Genomic DNA, 23,064 nt, shown 5'->3' on the forward strand with positions numbered 1-23,064 from the left:
CTCCACCCCTTCTTTCAATGGATCCGAAAGGGAATAGTCTCGGTCAAATCAATACGCATTCGCGTCACACGGTCGGAAACGGGAGGAGGTTCGAAGAGAGAGAAAGAGAGGAGAGCGAAAGAGAATCGAATCGGCGTGTGCATGTGTCCAGCTCACGGCCGCTCTCGTGCACGTGTCACGGGAGAAAAACAAAGGATCGGCCGAGCGATTCCGAGCGATTCCAAACGATCCGGTATCGTCGAGCAAACATCCGTCTACCTCGGTTAATAATTTGGCCGTTGTTCGTCTACGCGAGGTATTGGCCGACCTCGAGATTTCATTCCGTCCGCGGTAGACAACCTGCGTCGTTTCTCTTCCGATAGCAGTTTCCACGACAGTTCGGTCGACGATCTCGGCAAAAATCAAACATCGAGCACGGTTATACGTATCGTCGCAGCGGTGTGATTCGTGCGCGAGAAAAACCGGCGAATGCACGCGTAAATTTCGTCGACGAATTCGCGAAAGATCAACCTTCGGACGTTACAGTCGATCGTCGTGTTCGAACACGCGTGCTCGCCGAGGGAAGGACACACGTGCGCGTTCCTAGTCGAAGGAGCTCGGAGCTTTCGGCGAGATTGCAACAAGTTGCATTTAAAACCCGTACCTTCCGTACGCCGGCATACTTTCGTTTTTCTCTTTCCACCACACCGGCCCCTTTCCTTCTCCGGTCGTCTCTCGCACCTTCCCCCTCTTTCTCTCTTGCTCGTTCGGTGTTCCTCGAAACGAAAATAGGTAGCCAGATTTTCCGTACCGACGTCTCGCATTATTCCCGGAACTGTTCGTTTAATTCGTTTCGAGTTGCACAGCCGCTGAGATCGATTGCTTGAACGAGAGGACCGCGACGAAATATATTTCGATAATTGTGCGAAATTCGAGACGAGAATTTCTTGGTTGCTCGAGTGGGTCCGAACGAACCGAAATATCCTCGACCGTTACTTTTCGTCGACGTTGCGATCGTCGTACGAGATTCCGCTGAAAATTACCCGCCCTCTTAACGGATCTGTCTCGGTGCCAAACTATCGTCGGCGATGCTATCGAACCAGAGATCGGATGACGCGGCGCTACTCGGAAATCGCGGAAACTTCAAAATCCCGGCCACAAGTATTTAACGCTCGAGACGACTTTTAAACGAAGTCGAGGAGGAACCCTCTCGACGAGGGTGCGAGATGCAATAACACGAGGGGTCGGGGCGCGACGACGCATCTCTCTTCGCATTTACAGCGTCGTTCGTTCGTGCCACGGACCAAGAAAACGCGAAATCCTTGCTTTCGGTTAGCCTAGCACGCTTTCTGTTAGAGATGATTCCGAGACGCAGGGGTCGAGACTGTTTTTCGTGGCGAGAGGCGTCGAAGCAAGAATTGGCAGCGTGAAAAGAGGTGTTTGCGACAAAAAGTCGCCAGATAAAAGTAGGCCGAAACAAAGACGACAGTGCAGTACAGCCGCCGCAACGATTCTGTCCCTTTTACTCGCTGGAGTAATCTTAGGATGTCGTAACGCGACGGGCTCGTTGGAAAACTCGTTTCTTATTCGGTAATACGATAATATCGTTTACACAGTGTTGTGAACGTACGTACGTGTGTGTTTGCGGTAGATCGTCGGCGATCGTCGTTGCCCGTTGAGAAGGAGGAATTGAATGTGGGTCGAGGACTGAGTTACACGGAATACGAAAATCGAAGAATCGAACACTGACACTGGATAGGTGAAAGCGAAGGTTGTCCACGATCTCGAGATCCGATCGACCGAGGAACGTATCCGACGATGGATTTTGTGCTGTTCTTAATCGCCGTGCTCCTCGGGCAGAAGGGTAAGTAGCTTTACACGATCTTAACTTAATTCTTTCGTTCGAATTTCGCTTGGAAGAAAACGGAGAAAAGCGTTATAGAAAGAAGCAGCGACTACTTTCTGCTTCGAGAACCGCGATTTCCTCGATATCTATCTACCTTCTAGTTATAGACACGCGACCCTCGTCTCGCGTCGATTCCAGCTTCCCAAGTATCTGCGATCTGCGCCGCGAATACACGCAGATAACGGTAAATCCTCTTGCTCTCTACCTTTGCGCCCTTGCCGACACCTCCGGCTGAAAATAATCTTTCCACGGAAGGGAGAGAAACGTGGAAACGTCGAACGGCAGCGAAACACACGAACGCCGACTTTCGCTTTGCAGCGAACGAAGCGAAGAATATAAAGGAACGGTTTAGAAACGACACTTTTTCTAATTACGTTCTGCCGTTTCTTCGGCATTGTCGCGGCTTTTCTCGTACACGAATGCGATAGAACGAGGAGCGCAACCCGAAAAGGGATACGCAAGAGGAGAACGAAAGGTACAAAGAAGGGAACGAGGGGGAAAAGGAAAAGGAAGAGGAAAAGGAAGAGGAAAAGGAAGAGGAAAAGGGTGGTGAGCAAGAGAGTAGGATGGCTAGAATTTATGGCGTTCCGGTACGCGAGTCTGCGACGAGGGAGGGAAAAAGAGATGCGGGGGAAGGGAAACAACGGAAGAGAAAGACGAAAAGTCGTTGGAAAGCGGAAAAATAAAAATCTCGCGTCAAGGAGCACGAACGGTGCAAAGATAATAATTAAACGGACGAATTCCGAGATCGCCAGTCAACTCGTGAAATTTACCGAGCGCCACGATCCTGATGACGATGCCGGAATTAAGTCCCATCGGCTAATTGCAGCTACTCGAAGATGGTAAAAATAAAAGGGGAATCGTGGCGGTTGGCCTCGCGCAACCGAGGTCAAGGAAATCGCGTATGCGACTCTGTTCCACTTCATCCTGCGATAATTGGCCCAAACTGTCAAGGAAACGAACGATCGATCGGAATATCGCGTTCATCGCCGACACGCTAGAAAACCTATAACCTCCGAATGTCAGAATCGATCGGGGCGATCGATATCTACCTTGGTGCAAGATTATACTCGACAGTAGGTAAAATTTATCGATAGTTCTTGGCGATTCGAACAACTTTTTTTTTTCTAAAATAGCAAAAGCGTACCTCATTTCCTGCAAGCGTTCTGATACATGCGAACGAAAACCTACGTATAGGAGAGCGATGCAAGAATTACATATGAAATTTTCAGAGACGGTAAACTTGGCGGTAAGACGATCCGCCGAAGAGAATGGATTTGCATAAATAAATAAAAGATGCACCTAGCCGAGATATATCAAAAGCCGTTGGAGCTTTTGGAAGATATCCGCGGGGGATAGAAATCGACGAGTTAATTGCCGAGTAGAAGAGGAACTCGGTCGCGCTCTCACGATCATAAATTATCCGTATTATGCCGAACAGACGCGTCAGTTCTCTCGTTTATCAATATCTGCGTTATAACGTCGGCCGTCGAACGCGACAGGATGGTCGCTGCTTTTATAATGGGATAATATTAACTGTAAATATTTCTCCATCGGTCCATTTGCGGTGGTGTTCGGGAATCGCGCATACATGCCTCGTTAAACGAAGCATCCGGTCCGCGGGAAACCTACAATTTTGATTTTCGCGTCGGTGCGCCACGATTCCTCTTGGGTCTTTCTAGTTTACCAAACAAGTTCGGTTTACGAGGGTAGGGCAGGAGCAAACGTTTTGCCCGGAATGTTTGTTCCGACGTAGGCAAAGACAAAGAAGAGGGAACGTGCAACGCATTCCGATATAGAAGCGATAACTGGCCGAGCGATCGTTTCAAACGCATCGGTGATTCCGCCTTTACGGGCGTCGATCGTTGCTTCTGTTGTTACGAAGCAGCGGATCGAGCTATCGTCGCGTATGTAACCTATCGATCGTTGTGCAGCGCAAAAATATGAAAAACGATGTCGCAGTTTTGACATGGCGAGACGAGACGCGAAGAGAGGCGACGAGACGAGACGAGACGAGACGAGACGAGACGAGACGATGGCGTAGAATAGGCAAAGGGAAAAATGATGGACGCGCGTAATGGAGACAAATAAAAAAAGAAGGTGACAGATTGGGGAAACGGGCACGGAGTAGAAAGCGGCAAATGGAACAGGTAGAAAGGGTAATCGGCGATTAAAACGAAGAAGGTAGCGCTACGCGTTGGAGGATAGGAAGGACAAATAACGGCGGTTCGAGTGTGCCGGACCTCGAATGGAAAACGTTCTTGGGAGTAAACGGTTGAACGAAGGTTATATCGCTTCCTTGGTCGCGAGTTGTTCCCCCAGACCCACCCTACCTGATGAAGATAAAACGGGATAATTATAGAGCCTATCGGGGATCGTGGCGCGGCTAAATTTCGTCGAGACACGCGAGATCGTCAAAAGAGGGTTGGCAATAAAGGGAAACCGGGCTTAAGTAAAAAGGAGAGAAAAAAATAGCGAAGAGGGAATAAACTTGGCGCTAGGGAAGTAAAAAAGGGTTAGGGGCGGCGAGGGGAAAGAGACTGCCGAGAACGGGATGTCATTAATTTTTCATACAGACTTGGCACATCTGCGTTCGGTCGGCTGCGCTCTGCAACCTCGCTAATTATTTCTGGCTCATCATTTTTCCTCCTCGTTTCCTCCACACTCCGTGTAACTTGCCCTCTTGCGGTTTCTGTTTCGCCTTCTCTCCAACCGTAGCCGCAGCCTCTTCGCCCTCTAGCATCGTACAAACCGTATTCTTCTTTGATAAATGCACGCCGATATCGTCTTCGAGTGCTCGTCTCATTTTCCATCGAACACGAAGACGCTTATCGACGGATCGTTATTTCCCAAGAGTATCGTAATTGACCGTCTTCGATTCTGTCTCTTCTCGCTTCTCGCAATTCTTCCAAATGTCACGTCGTTGCGTTCGACGTTCGAGCGTCGATAGTCCCCTTGCATTGTGCTCGCTTATCGTGTTCACCGGACAACGTCCAAAGAGACGCGAACGCGTCTAACGTTCGCCACGGTCTAATTATTTCCAGTCGATCTCTGGTTTACCGTTTTACAGCTTTGTAACTGTAGCCGCAACCGCGAGCTCTCGTTGCCCACACGCACGGCAATAAGCTCTAATCATTTTTACCGCCTTTCCCCCCCCCCTTTCTCTCTCCTTGCCTCCTTCTCGCCATTCCGTCCTCCCTCCCTTTTGCTTTTGTAGCCTGCCTCGCTCGTTTTCCTCGCTCGCGTTCCTGGAAAGGTACTCGAGAAAGTGCGATTTCAGCGCTTTTCAACTTCGATTCGCCGACTATTTGGACCTCCTCGAGCCGGAAACGAAATATCCGCAGTCGGTTGCGGTAAAGTCGCTGCAAGATTTTATTCTCCTCTTTACGATAACGACTAATCACCGATTCGCCACACGTTCCAGCCTTCCTTCCTCCCCCTCAGCCCTCCCTTCTAGTATTTTCGCGATCACGCGTCATCGATACATCCGTGAAAGTCGCAGTCGCTGTTTGTCTGTGTGCACGTGTCTCGATAAGGTCCAGGCCCGCTGTACCGAATGCAAACCGTATCGTCGCGCGATGCGTGCTTCTGTCCGTTCACGGTTGCCGTTAATTCCACCGTTGTCGTAGATTACCGCTCGACTCGTTAATTACGACGGAGAAAGAGCCGGGTTTTCGTTAGCGGAATCCGTCGCATGTTTTATGTCCACGATTACTTAGTCCGACACCTAGCCGCCGTTAGTTTTTTATCGCTTCCGTAATTCAGCCCGTTCCTTTCCACTCGAACGCATCGCTCGCCAATAAACCGTTTCCAGGTGAAAGGATAAATCGGAAAACGGGAAAATTTTCCATCTTCCATTCGAAGAGCACCGGACTAGAGAGAATCCTTGTCGAATCGTTCGGTTTCGATCGCCCCTCGATAGCGTCTACGCTTTCGCGCGTCCCGTTATCTCCATTATTTTTACGTCCATTGTCCCGGAAACACGTAATTAGCTATACGTATGACGGTGGGCCGGCCGTGCCTTTGCATACACGCGAAATCGATATGGTGCTAATTTACCAACCGAATTCCAATGATTGCCGTTGCATTAAATATTCACGTTGCAATCGCCGCGCCGTTTTGGGACGCGTTCGTGCGGTAGTAATTTTCAATTCCAGACTAAACGAAATATCGTAGCGTTGTCGCGTAACGAAACGACGTTAACGCGAGTTAAAGTGACGAATTTAAAGCGGTGTAATGGAATGCGACGTCGTTAGGAGAACTGTTGGGATTCGTTGGAACGCGTCACTGCATCGTACCACGCTTCATACGGAGCAGCCTCGTTTAAGATCGAACCACGCTTTTCGCGAATTTCCACCTATTTTATCTGCGTTACGAATCGACCATGTCTCCCGTCCTTTCACCCTATCTTTTTCTAACCGGGAAACAAGCCGATCTCCCAATGGGACAAATTCCATCTGAACGGAGATGAAAGACGTGTTCTCTTCGCGCGGGACTGTCTTGTTCGCGCGGCACAACGCCCAGGAATTATTATTCGAAGCGGAAGAACCGGCCTAGGGAAGGAGGAACGACACGCGCGTACGATAGTCGGGCGATAGAGCCGCCGTTCGGAGCAAACGTTTCGCTCGAATGTCGGATAACGAAGATTTTTCTCATTAACATTCGCCTAACGAGGCAACGGCGGTAAAAGATCCGTTGACAAGAGGGTGTCTCTTTCTCGGTGGCTTAGTCTCGCGCGGTCGCGATTCGAAACGGTCGCGTCGAGTTCCGGTATACGGCGCGGCAGCAAAAACGTAGGAAAAGAGGGTGGAGGAGGAGGAGGGTCGATTCGGCGAGTCGGTCTTAAGCTCCGACGAGGATGTAATTAAAGAGAGAAGGGCTGGATGAAGCCCAGCGTCGACTCGACTCGAGGTTCGAGTCGAACCGAGGGCCAGCCTCGACATGACGCAGTCGCACAATTACAGCGAATAAAATTTAACGAAGTGTATGGCACGTGTACGCCGCGAACCACGATTCGCGCACGCGCTTAATTAAGTTCACTCGTCGCCCCTGCTAACTTGATCCGACGCGATCCAGGCCCGTCGAGGTATGTAAATCGAGTTCCCCGGCCAGTTCCTCCCGTTGCTCGGATCCTCTAATTTTCCGCGCGCGTACAGCTACCTCTGGAAAAAAGGAAGCGAGAACGAAGTGGGAAACAGCGATAGCACAGAGCGGCGAGAAGGAAAAGAGCGCGGCTCGATATTTTCCACGACCGATCCGTCGCGTCGCTGAAATTTCTCAGTCTTCCGATAAATTCGATTTATCCGCCGGTCGATAAAATTCAAGCGGACGTTGACGCGTCACGCGTTGAAACGAACCCATTTCCGTACACGCTGGCCGAATATTCGGCAGACGGAACGAGAAAACGAACGAAGAATCGAACGCCTACGGCTGGTTTCGCGTAACGCAGACGCCAGAGTTACATCGTACACCGCTAATTTCTTTAATTTGGACGCAACGCGCGCCAACTCCGACAACTTTAGCTACGTATTCCGACAGGTGACACGAAATGTTCTCCACCGCTTCGATTTTGTTGTTCGATACACGTAGGTGCGAGCCTGCAGTGCCGCGCCTCGCCGACTTCCGTCAGAGATCAGCGTAATTTTGTCCCGCAATTCAGAACCTAACGCAAACTCATTAAATCGTAACCGCTTCGTATTTTCCACGGTGTACACGGTGCGCTGTACATTTCTAATTAATTCGTTCTGTTTTATTTTCCGTAGCGCCGCGCCTCTGTGCGCTGCGCGTTCTCTTTTTCTCTTTCTTTCTCCATCCGTGAAACGTCTGAAGAAAAAGGAGCTAAAAGAGGAGAAATTAGTCGGACGAATTATTTCCGTTCTATCCTCGAAGGCATTTACATTAGGTGGGAAATTGGAAAAATGTTATCTCCCGCGAGAAACGGTACCTTCGAATTCTCGTTCCGTTTCCATTTTGGGTCGAGAAGCTTCCACTTTTCCGCCGAATGTCGCCTACCTACTTGCTCCGGCAAAAATACGTATCCGAAACGCTGTTGGGTCGTGTTGCATCGACCAAGCCAAAGGAATATCGAATTTTCCCGAATGGGTCGTCCCTGTTGAAGCATTTTGGCGCAACAGATATCGCGAGGACGAGGGGAAACGATGATAAAACAATTTTTCGAAATTCAATGGAAAAACGTTCGCGTGTGAAATCGCGCGTGGTCGTCCCGTAGGGCCAGCCTTAATTCGGCTTAATTCGTCGATAAAACGATTGGTGCCGCCGCGTCGAATCGTTAACGCTCGCCCCGGCTCGCTCCGCTTCCGATCGATTCCTCTTCGAACCCTTTTTCCATCGGCCTGGTTGGTCTGGTCGACGCGCTCTCGTCTCGTTAAGCGATTTCAAGCGAATTCGTCCCGACCTTTCCGTCATCTCAATCGTCGTAAATCAAGACAGATCTTCGTCCGACAAGGATTTCGCTTTTGCTGACGGTGAAGCTTACGGTAGGAAGATAGTCGTGGGGAGAAAACAACGTCGTAACGCTCGTACGCGTACCGTGATACCCCGACACAAAGCTGAAAATGGCGAGTTAGTATTTCTATATTCCGGGATAATTAGAAATAATACTTTCATTGCTCAACGCCGCGACGAAAATACGCGCTAAAGTAACCGCGACACAGTAGCGGGAGAAAGCGCATAAAGCCGAGTCCCGTATTAACTCAAACTTGTCTCGCTCTCGTTTCTCCGTGTCCGGAGAGCAACCGTGATTCTCCCTTTTTCCCTTCGCGCCGTTTATATCAGGACACGCGCGTAAAAATTTAGATACGCGAGACCACTGGTTATTTCACCGCAAACGTTTACCAAAATGCGTAAGCGCAGAGGCCTAACGAACTTTGATTACTTTCCATTTTACGGCCAAAAGGGACAGGAAAAATTCATTCGTCGAACTTCGGTAACATCGCGCCCTTACATTTTTTCCTATTCGAAGTTGCTGCGAAATTCAAATTATGCCGCAACTACGACGTCTCCTCTGACTTCACCGACCCCGCTTCTTCTTTTTCCTTTTTTATTCTCTGCTTCATCGCGCTCCTCGCGAAAATTCCTCTCGCGTTACGAATCGTTTCCGCCGCCTCGTTCGTCATCGAACGTCTTTAAACTTTGAAAAGACGCATCGCCGACGAACAATGGGACGTCGCGTCGCGGGCGGCCCACCTACTCTCCTCCGAACTTCCTGTCGAACGAGAGAGCCGTTTCTGGCTGCTGTCCAAAGCGATTTCGAATTCCGCGTCGAACTCGTCCGAGTTCGCGTCCATCGGAGATCGAACGCGCTTCCATCGTAATTCGTTCGATACCGTTTTCTTCTCGTTTGCCCGCAATCGGTCGGTTTCGTTTCAGTTTGTACACCGGAATAGCGACCGAAACGTCGAATTCGATCCACGCCTGGGTTCCTCCACGCGCCGCCAAAACGTGTCTTTCGATTCGATCGACGCGGCGGCACGAAATGCCTGCACGAAACTGGGTAAATACTACTGCGAAACTACATTGGTAGTCGCGGTCTACTGGTAGCCGCGGTTTACACGGGTCGACGACAATTAAACCCTCGACGCAGATATCTACTATTCATCCTAGCGATACGATTTTCAGACGCGTCACTGGAATATCGCGAAACCGACGAAAATAGTTTCGCATACGGTACACTGGAAAACACCGTAGCTTCGAGCCGTGCACGATCCTGCATGGAAATTTCTGTGCGACGGACGAAATCGACAACTAGCAGCGTGGCTACCCATCGTCGACTCTCATTAAACATTCAAATGCGTCGGGTGGCCGAACATCGCTAGTCAGTCGTTCGCTCGCACCTTATACGACCCTTCTCTCCACTTGTCGCGACCCACACGACCGAAGAATAATCGCACACCGGAAGCTGACAAAGATCGAAATTCCCTACAACGTTGATCGCCAATTCTCCTACGGGGAAATTATCGTTCGGCCAATTTATTTTGAACAGGGTGTATAGCTATCAGGTTTTCGTACGGAATATGCCAGTAAATTGCGATCTTTAGTTGGTGCAAAATGCAACAGGCTTAGTCGTTGTCGTTGAAAAGCCTAAATCCGATAGAATTGCTACAAAAATGCACATCGACTACTAAATACACGTGAACGTATACATGGCGAGATTTTGGACAGCCGAATTTTGTCGATCAATTCTACGGGTATAATGAGAGGAAGAATGATTTATAAACATGGGTCACCTAGATTTTCGTTAAAAAGTTATGGAAAGAATACAACATAGAGAAAGGAATAATATGTTGGTGTCTAGTATAGCCTTCAATTTTACGCTATTGTGCTTTCTTACGCGCGAAACTTTACAAAAGAAAGATATATCAAGCGAATATTATATCGGTTCATTGAGACGAGAAACAATGAAAGCGAAACATTTTATTTTCGGTCAATATGTTTTATTATTCTTCCTTTGTATTCCGTGTTTTTATTATAGCTTCCCAATAAAGCCTTTCAATGGCCTATTCTAATATAGCATTTTCTGCCTTGTTATATGCCTTGGATGCCTTATATAGCACTAAACGTACATTTCTCCGTGTCTTGGAACATAAAATCGAGCGACAGAGCATAGGAAGAAATCACTCGGTAAAATGCTTCGAGATCATCGAAATCAGTAGGACGTAAGTACCCTATTCGAAAGAAAATTCAAAAGCAGCACAGTCCCGGTTTTCGTCACGGCAATTTTTATTCTTGTTGTCATCATTCGGGGGCATTTCGCGCCCTTTTGTGTACAAATTCGCTTAGTATACAAAGTGGTTGGTAAGCGACGACGATACTCTATCAATGTTACATCCGAAGGAGGATCGCGAACAGGAAAATTCTCTCGCAATTTCGTTATCGCTGTCGGTCGAACTGGTTTCTCCGACTGTGCAAACAGATGTTTACTCGGCTGTATTTTGCTCCAGTTACGTTTCTCACTGCCTTTTCTTCCCTTGGCTCGTTTTAGTCGTCGACGAGTTGAGTTTTTGGCGAGGCGACGACAAACCGTGGTGCGCGCGTGTCCCAATTCACACACACGGTCGTTTGTCTCCGTGTATCAAGCTACACGAAGGTTCCGCCATTATCGTATCATGGCAGATGGAAGGGTTATGTGTACCGAACCAGCCGTAGCACCCCTCGGGGAACATGGAGCCGCATGGAACTCGACCGAAGCGACCCGTTCCACTATGAGCTCTCCATAAATATCGAATGATTGATTTTAATTGGGTCCCGCTATCTCTGTTCGCGTGGCTTTCTTCGCGTCCATTCACCGAGATTGCGAGAGAGCGTTATCTTGGAAATCGCCGCGAGAACGAGTTCCAACCTCGTATCTAAACTTCCGATACCTATCTCGTTCGACGCAATGAGAAAACTTTCCCTCCGCCGCTATCGAGTCCGCGCGTTCGTTCATCCTCTACATCGCTTGTATCTTTATCCCTGATACGCACGAAAGAATTTCCTAATCGCCGGATGTTTCCATCGAAATTTCCGTCTACGTACTTTTTCGTTTTCGCGAGATCGGTAATCAGCTAGGGAAAGAAAGCAAACACTTTGTTAACAGTTTGACGATAAATGTTCAGCTACCGTTTCGAGAGTCGCTATCGCGTTTGACAGTTTGTAGCATTTTCTGGCGATCGGAATCGATTCGAATCCGTCGATATCAAGTTGGAAATCTTACAATCGCGAGATAATTATCGTTTGATTTTGCCGTAGAAACGCAAAGTGTCGGACGGTAGCCTTCTCGTCTGTTTTATTTCGTACGCTAACGTTCGTGGCGTAGGTAAAACTGCCGCGCATTGTACGGTCGACTCTCAATGACTAACTGTACCTTCTGTCACATCAGCTCCACTGGATTCATAGGTCAAACGAATGTCCTTAATGGGTCTTTTCGTCTCTCACGATATATGGGCGTATTCCGGCAAACCCGGATATCCATTGACCTTTGTCATTCTCCAGGATCCTTCTCGACCCTCCCGCCAGACATTTCGAAAAATTGTGTTCGCGGCAAAATTTCTCTCCCCGAGCGGTTCTCTGGTTGCCCACGGTAATAATTAATCGCAAAGCTGGCCACTTTGTTCCCCCTTGTCGCGTAGCGAATATTAAAAGAAAAAAGATCGCGGTCGAACGAAAGGAGATGGTACGTACGCTCGTCTAGCCGATCCGCGTTCTCCGTGTCGATCTCGCTCTCGTCCTCTCTCACTGTCTCTCGAGAGGCCCGTCGTCGAGCCGAACGTTTTCAGCCGAAAAAAGTAGCGCACGACACGACACGCGCCCCGTCTACGTGATAATTAATATTAATGTGGCATGCGTTTCAGCTGAGTCAGCCAACCGTGCACGTATACCGCGCTCCTCTTTTAGTTTTCTCTCCTCTCCCCTTCGCCCATTTCGCGTTGCCGCGAGGCCAATGGAATCGATGAACTCGCGAAGCACGTGAAAAAACCAGTGGCTACTCCACTGTCCATTGGACACGACCGTCTTCTTCCTTTTCTTTCTACCCTCGAGCAAAGCTACGTCTAGTTTTCTCTCTCTCTCTGTCTCGAAAACAACGACGGAAACGGACGGCGTGCGATCTGTACCCGGTTTTTACGCGCCTGACCGGCATCGCCGGCGCCCTTCGCCGCCCAGCAGGCGTTCGAGGGGAAAATGTGCCTCGATAGCATTACGCGAGGGCCGTGAACGTACATACAAGCCACGGTTTAGGCGGCCCTCTCTTTTGTTCGCCCGTGTCGTTCCTTCCCTTCCTTTTTCACTCCTCTTTTTCCTTTTGCTTACAATAGCTGTATGCCGAGGGACACGCGCGCGTGGTGACGCGGTCACGCCATAACCCGGAAGCCGCTCTCTCTCTCTCTCTCTCTCACTCTTTCTTTTTCTACTTGTCTTTCTGTTTCTCTTCTGCTTCCTCCCAGAAAGAAGGGCCCACCGAGGCTCGTAAAGACAAAAATCGGCTCTCTTATCGTTGGATAAATTTATCGTCACGACTACGCCAACCTTTAGCTACACGGTAGGAGGGAACACGAGGGAACACCGAAACCAAAGATACGAGTCGAGGGAAAGGCGCTTCTATATCGCCGCCTGGATTGTCCGGCCTCGGGCAACGGCACACATTCCGTGTTCGCCACTTATTTCTCGACGGTTCTCCTTCGCCTAACCTACACGCACCCCTGTCTACGTACGCACGCACGATACGCTGCTCGCGCTTTAATAAATTGCCATCGTTGCGGTCCGATGCTGTACTCGAGAATAAATCGCCGAACGACGAAATACGTATTAATTCTTTGGGAAAAATTCAGCCGGATATACGCTAGCGGCAAATATACGATAAAATAAGGCTACACGAGCAGCCACCTGCGCTTTAACCTTGAGCCTCGAATAAAACGAACGATTTATTCAAGAAAAATAAGTAGCTGGCGGAAATTATGGCAACTCGTTGTATACCGGCAATCTGTGCTAATTACCAACACGTATTATCTGGCGTTGATCTTACAACTGTACAAAGATAAGAAGCTGGAAGGAAAGTTATTCGACGTTTTATTTGTGTATAAAACACGCAATAGTTTTGATCGCTTGAAAAGTAGAGATGCACGGACGAGATGACGTTGCCAAATATTCGCTCGATTTCCAAATGGACATCCGCTGGTTTCAACGCCACTTTGTCGTAATATTACAATCGCACGATACGCGGACGTCGTACAATGTCCGAGCGAGTCTGTTTTATCGTTGTTTTACACCTGTTACGATCGTCTGTGCTTTCGAAGCTCGCCACTCACGATCGTTAACCTAGTCCGCGATCGTTGGCCGAACATACAGGGGAAGGAGGAACAAACGCGCGGAACAAACTCGAAATCGGTATCGCAAGTACCATCGAAGGTCGTGGCAGACGTATCAGCCGCGTTCGTACGTACGGATAGCGTAAGGTGGATAAACGAAGAAGGACGCTACGATCCTCGCGAAAAGAAAATAACAGATTTGCAGGATGGTTAATCGTAATCGCATAATGAAAACGTTAATGTCGACTGACGGTAGCACGGTCGCGTGAAACTCATCCGAACGCGATAATACAAGGACGGCCTTTACCTTTCCGTGTCTCCGGCCCCCTTTGAAGGAGCGCTTTAATTCGCGATAAGTACGTAAGGGGGAATTTAACCGGTGGCGTGACCAGATACGAGTTAACTGCCTACCTGGCCGAACAACCACTGTATAGGATAAGATAACGACTTCTCGGACGTCCGTCCGGCCAACGTTCTCTCTATCGAGCAACAATTTCGCTCGGCCAATCGGTCGCGCGTTTGCGATCCGGAACAAGAGGAATTCTTTTCTCTCGCGTTCCCGCGCTTCGATCGCTTCCGATCGAACGATTCTGTCAAAGAATTCCTGGAATCGTTGCGAGCCAACCATCGGAGAAAAATGTGTGAAAGCGTGTGACAGGATAAAATTGTATACCACGCTTACCAATTTCGTAATTACGGTTGCCGGCAATCGAATCAACCAAAGTGGCGATACTCTCGCATTTATGTTTTCCACTTATTTTTATCCGACGAAATTCTTATCCATTTTCCATGCAGTTTTGCGGTCACGAATTCGTTCAGTTCGTTACTTAAAGTTCGTACGTACAATTTTAATAGCGTTTATTTTAGATTTACGTTGTACGATTTACTAGCATTATTTCACTTTTCCGCTTTCTGAAATGATTAAATTCGAATCGGTTCATGTCGTGATTAAAAGTGAATGCACAAGTGATTTAAGCTGGCTTTAAACATTTTCATTCAAGTCGGATGAATTGCCTGGTTTGGATGTTCTTCGACGAAATGAACTCTGTGAAACGAATCTGGCTGTGTAATATCCCATGGTAATTAATTAATTGCGGTATACACGAGCGATTATGTATCGAATAATAATTCGGCCGGCCAAAGAAAATTTATTATTTACGATGTGGCGTTATAGTTGAAAAAGAGAAATTGTTCGATAGGATTCGACATCGACGATCGGGATTGTAATTTAAAGATATGTCGATACCGCGATAGAATTTATATATACGGTGTTACACAAAACTAACCGCTAGGTTTCAACGAGTTATCTCTAAATTCTTTGTGTTCCTTCGTTTGTTTCCAAAGGAAAAAGAAGAAGAAGAAAAAAAGAAGAAGAAGGGAGAAAAGAAAAAGAAAACGATTCACCAACTGGCGCATACAATTACACGCTCGACGTATAAAAAATGGCTCGTGAATCGTCACTCGTTACGAATTGACCGAGAGGGGAGAGCGAATTACGCGCGTCTATGCGAATAAAACGCTTTTAACCGTAAACCTTTTCGCGGCGAGCATTCGGAAGCAGAGTAAAAAACGTCTAAGGGAGAACTATCTTTGTATCGCGGTTGCTGCGTTTCACCATTCTCCGCCGACCGCGAATTTTTCAGCTCGTGACGATATTGTGCGACGACGGAAATCGGAATAGAGCCCGATGCGTTTCCGGACGAAAAACGGAACTCAATGAGTATCGCTCTCTCGTTACCGTGCCAATTAATCTTGCTTGCCTTGAATCACAGGTAAATTGGCTTTTACGATTTCGACGAATCGAGGCGGAATTCGAGGACGGAGCTTCTCTAACCGGAGCACTAGAGACGGACAAAACATCTCGTACATAGACGCGGGATGCGATCGTATCGCTGCACACGCTGGTCCGATGTTTGAAAAAGAAGAAAAGAAAGCTAGTGGTGCGCATTTAGCGCATCCAACGGGAAATCGCGACGCGCGTCGTCAAAACGAGGCGACGTTGTCCCGTTTTGACGAGACGACGATGAACATAGTTCATAGATAAAACGCAAAATCTTTTGTTCTTTTGGGATAAACCGGCTATTCGAAATTCGCATTCTTGCATTCGAATATATGCGTACAGAGCGCTCGGGTAATCGACAAGGGAGCGATACGACGTGAAAAAACAAATCGAAAATACAGAACGAATCTTTTTCACGTGGCGCTTCGTTCTGCAGGAAATTATTTTTGGCATTTTTTGCAAGTACGCGTATACCGTACTAGATTAATTCTTAATTTAATCATGTTCCAACTCTATCATTCTCTGCATCTTTCATTTATTTGTAGTAAATAAATTTTCATAAATTTCACGTCAAAAGATTGCTCTTTTTTGTAATTTAAGAATATGATTTGAAAAATACAAAAGACCGGTTTTTTTTGCGAGAAAACACTACTGTCGAAAGCTTTTTTAACACGAGTACATTCTCCGTTTGATACCAGCGGACTTGTGTTCGAAACATTTTTCTGGTTCAACTATCGAAACCAGCTATACACGGGTTATAGGAAATCTACCAAAGAGAACTTTGATGGAACGTTCAACATGCCATAAAACGTTGGTGATTGTTTGAAAACTGGACTACACCGGACTATAGGAATTCGCATTAAGACTAGCTGAGAATTCATCTTATATTCGTTATATGGCTCGAGAATTATCAACCGTCGGATAGATAAGTTTTGAAACGTCGATCGCCTATCGCACAAGCGTAAAACAAATAGAAAATAAAATGACGCAACGGTGATAATACAAATTCTGGTATTTTCATGGTATTGCTTCTGATAGCAACGACCGTATCGCGTTGCTGGAATTTCGCCTCGGACATTTCATCGCGGATAGCATTTGCGGACATTAGGAAGTACCGCGGTAAACGCTAGCTAAACAGCTCTTCGTTAATTTCACTTTGGCGGATTTGATCCGAAGAATTCGAGAAGGGCCCGTCGAAACTAGCGGTTCTCTGTGGCTTTAATTGGAATCCCGGCCGATATCGAATCAACGCTGTGAAGAAAGCTCGTTAGATTAATTTGCGCGAAATTAACGAAGAATCGCTCCTAACGAATTTTAACGTCGATCGTCCAGTAACGATCAGCAAGGACTTTCGTGACTGGTTTTTGCCGCGACAACCAAGAGAAACGCTCGTAGAACAAAGATGTACTCTACGTTTCGTTCTTATTTTTCCATAAATAATCGCCTTATGGCCGTTCGTACACGCTGTTCGACCGCACCGTGCATACCATCGTGCGGATAGCATCGTTGATGACGAAGTACCTGACACAGAGGAACAGAAGGCACAGGACGCGTTCGCGTAGAGAAAGCGGCGAGTTTGGTGGAGAGCCGACTTGGAGTGGCTATTCAAAGTCGAACCGGCGTGCAATTAATTCCTGAACGCGGAGAAAGCGAATCGAGGCGGCCGATAGGGTGCACTTGTGACCCGCGTCACGATCGTTCGGCCAAAAGCTGAGTAGTCCGGACCCGAACTCGCTTGTCTCGAAACGCCGCGGGCACTCTAATTCAATGGACGATTCCGTTACGTACACCGTAAGCGACGTTATTGTCGTGGCTACGAACCTCTCGAAACCGGACCCCGCAAAGCCAAAACGAGACGTCAAACCGGCGATTCTGTGCGCGGAGTTATCGATTCGCAGCGAGTCGCGATTCATTCGAAAACTAATTTAACGTTCGTTAATGCACGGATATCAAATTTGCGCCTAATCAAATTTCTTCGGGCAAACGTCATCGTTGCCTTTCTCACGGTTCTCATCGATCGATTTTTCATCAATGGAATCGCGCTCGATGAACCATTGGAAACGCGTATACACGAGCAACGTAGTTGTTAACTCGGGATAACGATACGTAATCGAAACCCGTCTATGCGTTAAAAAGTATCGCTTTGAAGGCTGCGTACAAACACACGAGACACGAAGTTTCACATAGAAGCTTAAGTCGAAGTTTTCATCGACGAAACTGCTGATCGAAGTATAACTGGAAGGATAAAACAAGCGGTGAGATGCAAATCGATACAGCCCCGCTGCCAGTCCCAAACGAGTACGCTGTATGCCGTATACCTTTGAAGCGCGAGGACCGAATGGCGAGTCCCTATGCAGCCCAACGGCGATAATTTGCAATTCGCATTTAAAACACGGCCGTGTGTCGGCTTTTTCGTGTCGGCCGGTCGCGCGTCGTAACGCGTACCATCGCGATTAAAGAGTCCTTCCACGTTTACGTAATTTGCACACGGAACTGACGCGCTTGGCATTTCCAAGTCCATTAAGATCATAGTCCGGGTAATTAGAAGGACAATGTATCTTGGTTCGTGAGTGGTGGATTAAGCGGTACGACCGTGGAAGAGATTAACCACTGGGAATGGTTCTTTCCAGCACGGTAACTTATAAGCCAGCCACGTACGCGAAACGTCCTGGACTCGCGGGCCAAAGTTACCTTGTGTAGAAATTCCGCTTACGAAAGAAAGGAAAAAGAAGAAAAGAAGGGGGAAAAAAGAGGGGGAGAAAAAGAAAACGCGATGGGACGAAACAGAGAATCGTACTCGGTTGAGGCTTGCCTCGAAATCACGTTAGGACGTACGAAAAATTGCGTCTCTCCGAAGGAAATAATTCAAGCAAACTCACCTGCCGGTCTCTGTGCACTGCTCGCGTAACGATACATTACGGACGGTATATTTTACGATGCAGAGAAAGGCCGGCCCTCCGTGGAATAGCCACGCGTACCGTCACCGTCGTAAAATATCGCACGAGCTTAATTAAACGCAAACCCCTTTGAACCGAGCACCGTGCGCTAGACACAGTCTCGTTCTCTCGGTTCTGCTCGGTAGCTTAGTGACTCCGCTGTACTGGCCACTCTACCAATCCGATTCGCCAAACGTACCACCTTCTTTCTTTCTATTTACCTACTTATTTATATTTATCGTTACGTGTCGTTTATCGTTTGTTCCCGACAACCGTATCCAATGGAACTTCTTCCGGGTACCTCTCTACCAGGGAGGACCATGGGAAAGCGAAGAAGAAAGAAAGGAAAGCGGCCACAAAGGACAGTACAATGGAGTTTGCGGAGCATTGTTTGAACATCTAGTACAATCCACTCGCGTCCTCCGTACCCCGCCTCTTGGTCATTCGATCGAGCCACAACTTTCCACAAGCTTTTCTTCCTTGTACTAAGTAATAGTCGGTGGCTGGAGTCAAGTCGAACACGGGTCGACTCGAAGGTCGCCGCGAGATTTTATCATAGGAATGTCATTCGGGACAGAGTGGCGTTCAGAGTGCCGTTTTTTTAATGCTTTCATTGTGCGCTTCTCAGTAGGTCAAGCGTTCGGCGGGCATTTGAATCGAAAGAGATCCTCACCAACGATCGCAAAGATGCCGTTGCTAGCTAGCAAGCATGCGCTGGATTTCGCGTTTCTTTAACTTTCGGCTAGTCCTTGCACCCCGTTCTTCGAAAGTTGGAAGACCAAAGGGGCAAATATGGCTTCCGTCGGTGTCTAAAAAAAAAAAAAAAATTTGTTTCCTCTTTCTGTTACAGTGACTGGGCTGAAGCTGCTTTACATAAGCGTCCCGCCGTACTCCTTTAGGGGCCAGAGTGCGCTTCTCGAGTGCAGGTAAGAGTACTCGGACGTGGTGCAACGTCGTCGAGCGGTGTCGTTTTCAAAGAGATTCTCGCTGGTCCTTCCGCGTCTCTTTTTTCGATCGACCGACGACGATCGATCGTACGGATGCCACATTCAGGAACGACAGGCGCGAAATCATCGTCGGCTGTGTACTTGCCGAAGCAAACGCGTACGTCGTTGTTCCTAAATATCGGGATGTTCGAAGAGACAAAGACGAAAGCCGATGTTATTAATTGGAAAATATCGCTTTTCGTGTAGCGTGACGTTCGCCACGACGTTCCGCGCGATGCTAACAGGTGTCGTAAGGCTTGCGAACGACGACGTAGGAACCGTTGGCATTTTTCGTCCGACTCGACGTCGCGTCGTCACGCGCCAGTCTCCCACAACGATCCTACCTCGCTGGCGACGTTTTCAGCACGCGTTCAATGCACGCGAGATAAATCGATTCGCGGTCATCCAGCGAATAAATCCCTGGAAAACGACAAAGCCGTTGGAGTCGGACGCGAGCGATCGAGTGGTCCGATACGAGTGGGAACCGCAACGAAGAAACGCGAAGACGGGTCGAGCGATTTTTCTCTCTTATTTACAGCAGGGGAAACCAGACGAGAAGAACTCGTAAAGACATCGATAAGATGCCAGCCAATAACGTATCGAGTTTACGCTTAGCGTCCGAGCGAGACGGTAAATAAGATTAAAAATAAGACGAGAAGAAGAGGATGGATCGGTAATCCCTTGGAGCTAGGAATCTCGATATCTTTCCGCTCTCTCCTCGCGCTTTATTTATTTATACTCGCAATATCGTAGACCGCAATCCGAGCGGGAAAGCTTCCTCTTACCTCTGTTGGGTTTCTCGCCTGAAAAAGATGCTTCCCGAGGCATCCGCGCGCGTACAATCTTCGACTCCCGCGAGATCTCTTTCGAATTCGTTGGCGGAACCCTGGCCTCTTCCTCGCGCGTCTGCTTCCTGGCGTCCCTGTGCCTTTTCCTCTTCCGGTTACACCGCCATCTTGCAGATTTCGCTAACAGCCACGAGAGCTTCTCGTCGAATAAGGGCCGAGTTGCTTCCAACTATGCGGAAGTTTCGTTCCGTTGTCTATTGCCTGGAACACGAATTCGAACGCCTAACTCGAATGAACGTTTCGCCCTCCAGTGAACGCGAGTTGGAACGCGCAGCCTGTAGCGTCCCTGCGTCGATCATCGTAGCGGTCCGTTCTCCCCGTCTTCGTTGGGGTTGTCGTATGGCCGGTAATTGCGCGAGTCCAGTAGTTAGCGCGGAATCAAAGTTTCTTCCGGTAGGAAACGACGGGTCTCGGCGAATCTCTGTTAACGAATCTCGATTAACCACGATTCATAGGCGAAGACGATGCAAGGCATCCGAGTTTGGCTTGGTTACCGGTGCTGCTTGATTGATCGTTTCTTTCTCTTTATCTTTATCTCGTCGTTTATAAAATCTAGCTCGAAGCTTCGGACATATAAACAAATACCCATACCGATAGCTGATGTCTTTCGACTTTTTCCGAATGACCGTATTCTTGGTACGTGATCAATCAGAGATTCGAATAACCGTAGACGACAATCGCGTAAATAGGGCCGAACGAATCATCGGTCGAACGCTGGCCATGGATTTTAGAAGTGGTCGAGAGTCGGTTAATACAAGAAGCGTTTGTGAGAAAATCGTAGAATGGTCGTAAAATGTTTGCAAACATGTTTACTGGTGAGTACGCGCCTTAACGGTTACTACGGCCAACTAAACCCTGCGAAACTTCCGCGGAGTTGACCAAACTGCCGTTCATTCCCATACCAGACGACATCTATTCCCCTTGCAGAGACAGAACGCGCTGAACGAGTAACGCAACGTAGGGCACGAGGCTCTAAAACCCTCCGGCATAAAGCTTTCCACGGGAGTTTTAAATATCATAGAGTCGTTGATAGGACAGAGTTTCGAACAGAGCTGTCTTCGTAGCTTTAATAAAATCATACGGAATAGCAGAACACACGGTGTAACGCGAGAGTATCAAAGAACAGCGACGAGAGAGAAGCCGAGTAGATAAATTTTGTGGTGAGATCTCGTATTTGTAATGGCGTCGGATTAAAAGCTCGATCGGTTCTCGAGATATAAAACCTCGAGCCTCTAAATTACGAGAAATAGCGAATAGTATCTGCTTTATCGCGGAGAATGCGTGCGCGTGATCGTAATAGTAAAAACAACGTCATCGACTCAACGTGCCGCTGACCATCCCGTAAGACGTTGGAGCCTGTGAGGTAGGTCGGTAACTGGAGGTGCGCGTGCGAGATTCGATCGCGGAAATAGGAAGACGATATTAAAACGTTGAACATTATGCTCCGCTTTAAACGATGATATCTCAGGAATGGAAAGTCGTAACAGTATAAAACTGAAATCGTTTTAAAGAAGAGAGTTTCCCGTTTCCCGCGAGCTTATTACCATAGCGAAGATATGAAGAACTTTGGAATAATAATCGTACAAAGTTTCGGCCACTTTAATACGTTATCCGCAAGCTTGAAAATACGCGTATCGTAACGAAATACATTATTCCATTACTTGCGAATTAATGTTGCGCGATAGTACTGGTAAATACTTTTAACTTGAACGGTAATGTGCTACATGTAAATTAGCCGGCTTGTTTTCGATACGATAGATAGAATACGGTAGAAATATCGATCATTCGTATTAATTTCTCTGTTGATTTATACGGATTGTTTTCGGGCTCGTACTAAAACACGAAAGAGTGGTATAAATCTACATGAAAAAATAAATCGAAAATATGGAGTGACATTTTATCGTAGCATTATTTTGGAATAAATCGATAATAAAAATCTGTCGAATACAAGTACATTTACACGTGTAATCGCACGGTATGCCTGCATACATACGACGCGTGTCGACGCGATGCTTGCTTGAAATACTGTTTGTATTTATTAAATGCTAAGCAATGAGAAATGAGATACAAACGTATATATTACAGGATAATTTTATTTATTAGTATTAAAATTCTGGAAAATGATTTACTTTTTGTCCCACTTTCGCTCTGCGTATCGACAAAATGACAAAAGCTGAACGTCTGAATCGAATATGCAACAAAAATTTTACAATGCAACAAACAACATTGTATCCGAGTACAAGGTGTGTGTAACCGACGAATACTGAACACCGACTAACTCAGAAACGAGTTTTCGTACGAAAAAAACGTCATTCTACGATTTCGATTCGATCTTTCACGCACGTTATCGCGAAACGAAGCTAACGCTCGTTAATCGCGTATATTATAAGAAACATTCGATTATCTGAGAATCTGTTGAAAGTTTTCAAGATTTATTACACATATTTTACTAAAACTCGTCTCGTTAAGGCTCGCGCTGGAAACTAGCGAGTGTCTGGTGACTCACAGACGAGAGCGTACATCCGTCTGCTTCTGGATCGTATCGCCAAACCCTTTGTCGCAACACTTTGACTTAAATAATCGTTAAAAGTCATACTGAACATCGAAATACATTTTGGAAAAGATGGAAGCAACGACCGTGGTCGTGGATTAACCGTGTAACGTGTCCTCGATGATATTTCGTGGATCCTTAAGCTCCGCGCGCGTGCCACCATGTTAATTAAGACGTAATGAAATTATGGTGCCAGCATTGCGCGTCCTACAATTACGGCTAGTCGGAATATGCATTCTAATTAGTGGCGCGGACTCAACGACTTTTCACGAAGAAA

At 47.5% G+C, this 23,064-nt stretch overlaps 1 protein-coding gene across 9 annotated transcripts in view; it reads left to right on the top strand.

Annotated features, from left to right (window-relative positions):
- The window catches only part of LOC126923137 (uncharacterized), a 141,836-nt gene that overhangs the window by 97,134 nt on the left and 21,638 nt on the right, over nt 1–23,064 (top strand). For 5 of the 9 annotated variants that reach the window (XM_050736287.1, XM_050736290.1, XM_050736289.1 and 2 more), the window contains 2 exons: nt 1,631–1,843; nt 19,253–19,328. In XM_050736287.1, coding sequence (XP_050592244.1) covers nt 1,798–1,843; nt 19,253–19,328 — 122 coding nt within the window. In that variant the 5' untranslated portion in view covers nt 1,631–1,797. Of the gene's footprint in view, nt 1–1,335; nt 1,844–19,252; nt 19,329–23,064 lie in introns of all 9 variants that reach the window. The other 4 variants (XM_050736285.1, XM_050736292.1, XM_050736288.1 and 1 more) reach the window with 3 other exon arrangements.

The sequence above is a fragment of the Bombus affinis genome, chromosome 13 (genome assembly GCF_024516045.1).
Source record: "Bombus affinis isolate iyBomAffi1 chromosome 13, iyBomAffi1.2, whole genome shotgun sequence".
Lineage (NCBI taxonomy): Eukaryota > Metazoa > Arthropoda > Insecta > Hymenoptera > Apidae > Bombus > Bombus affinis.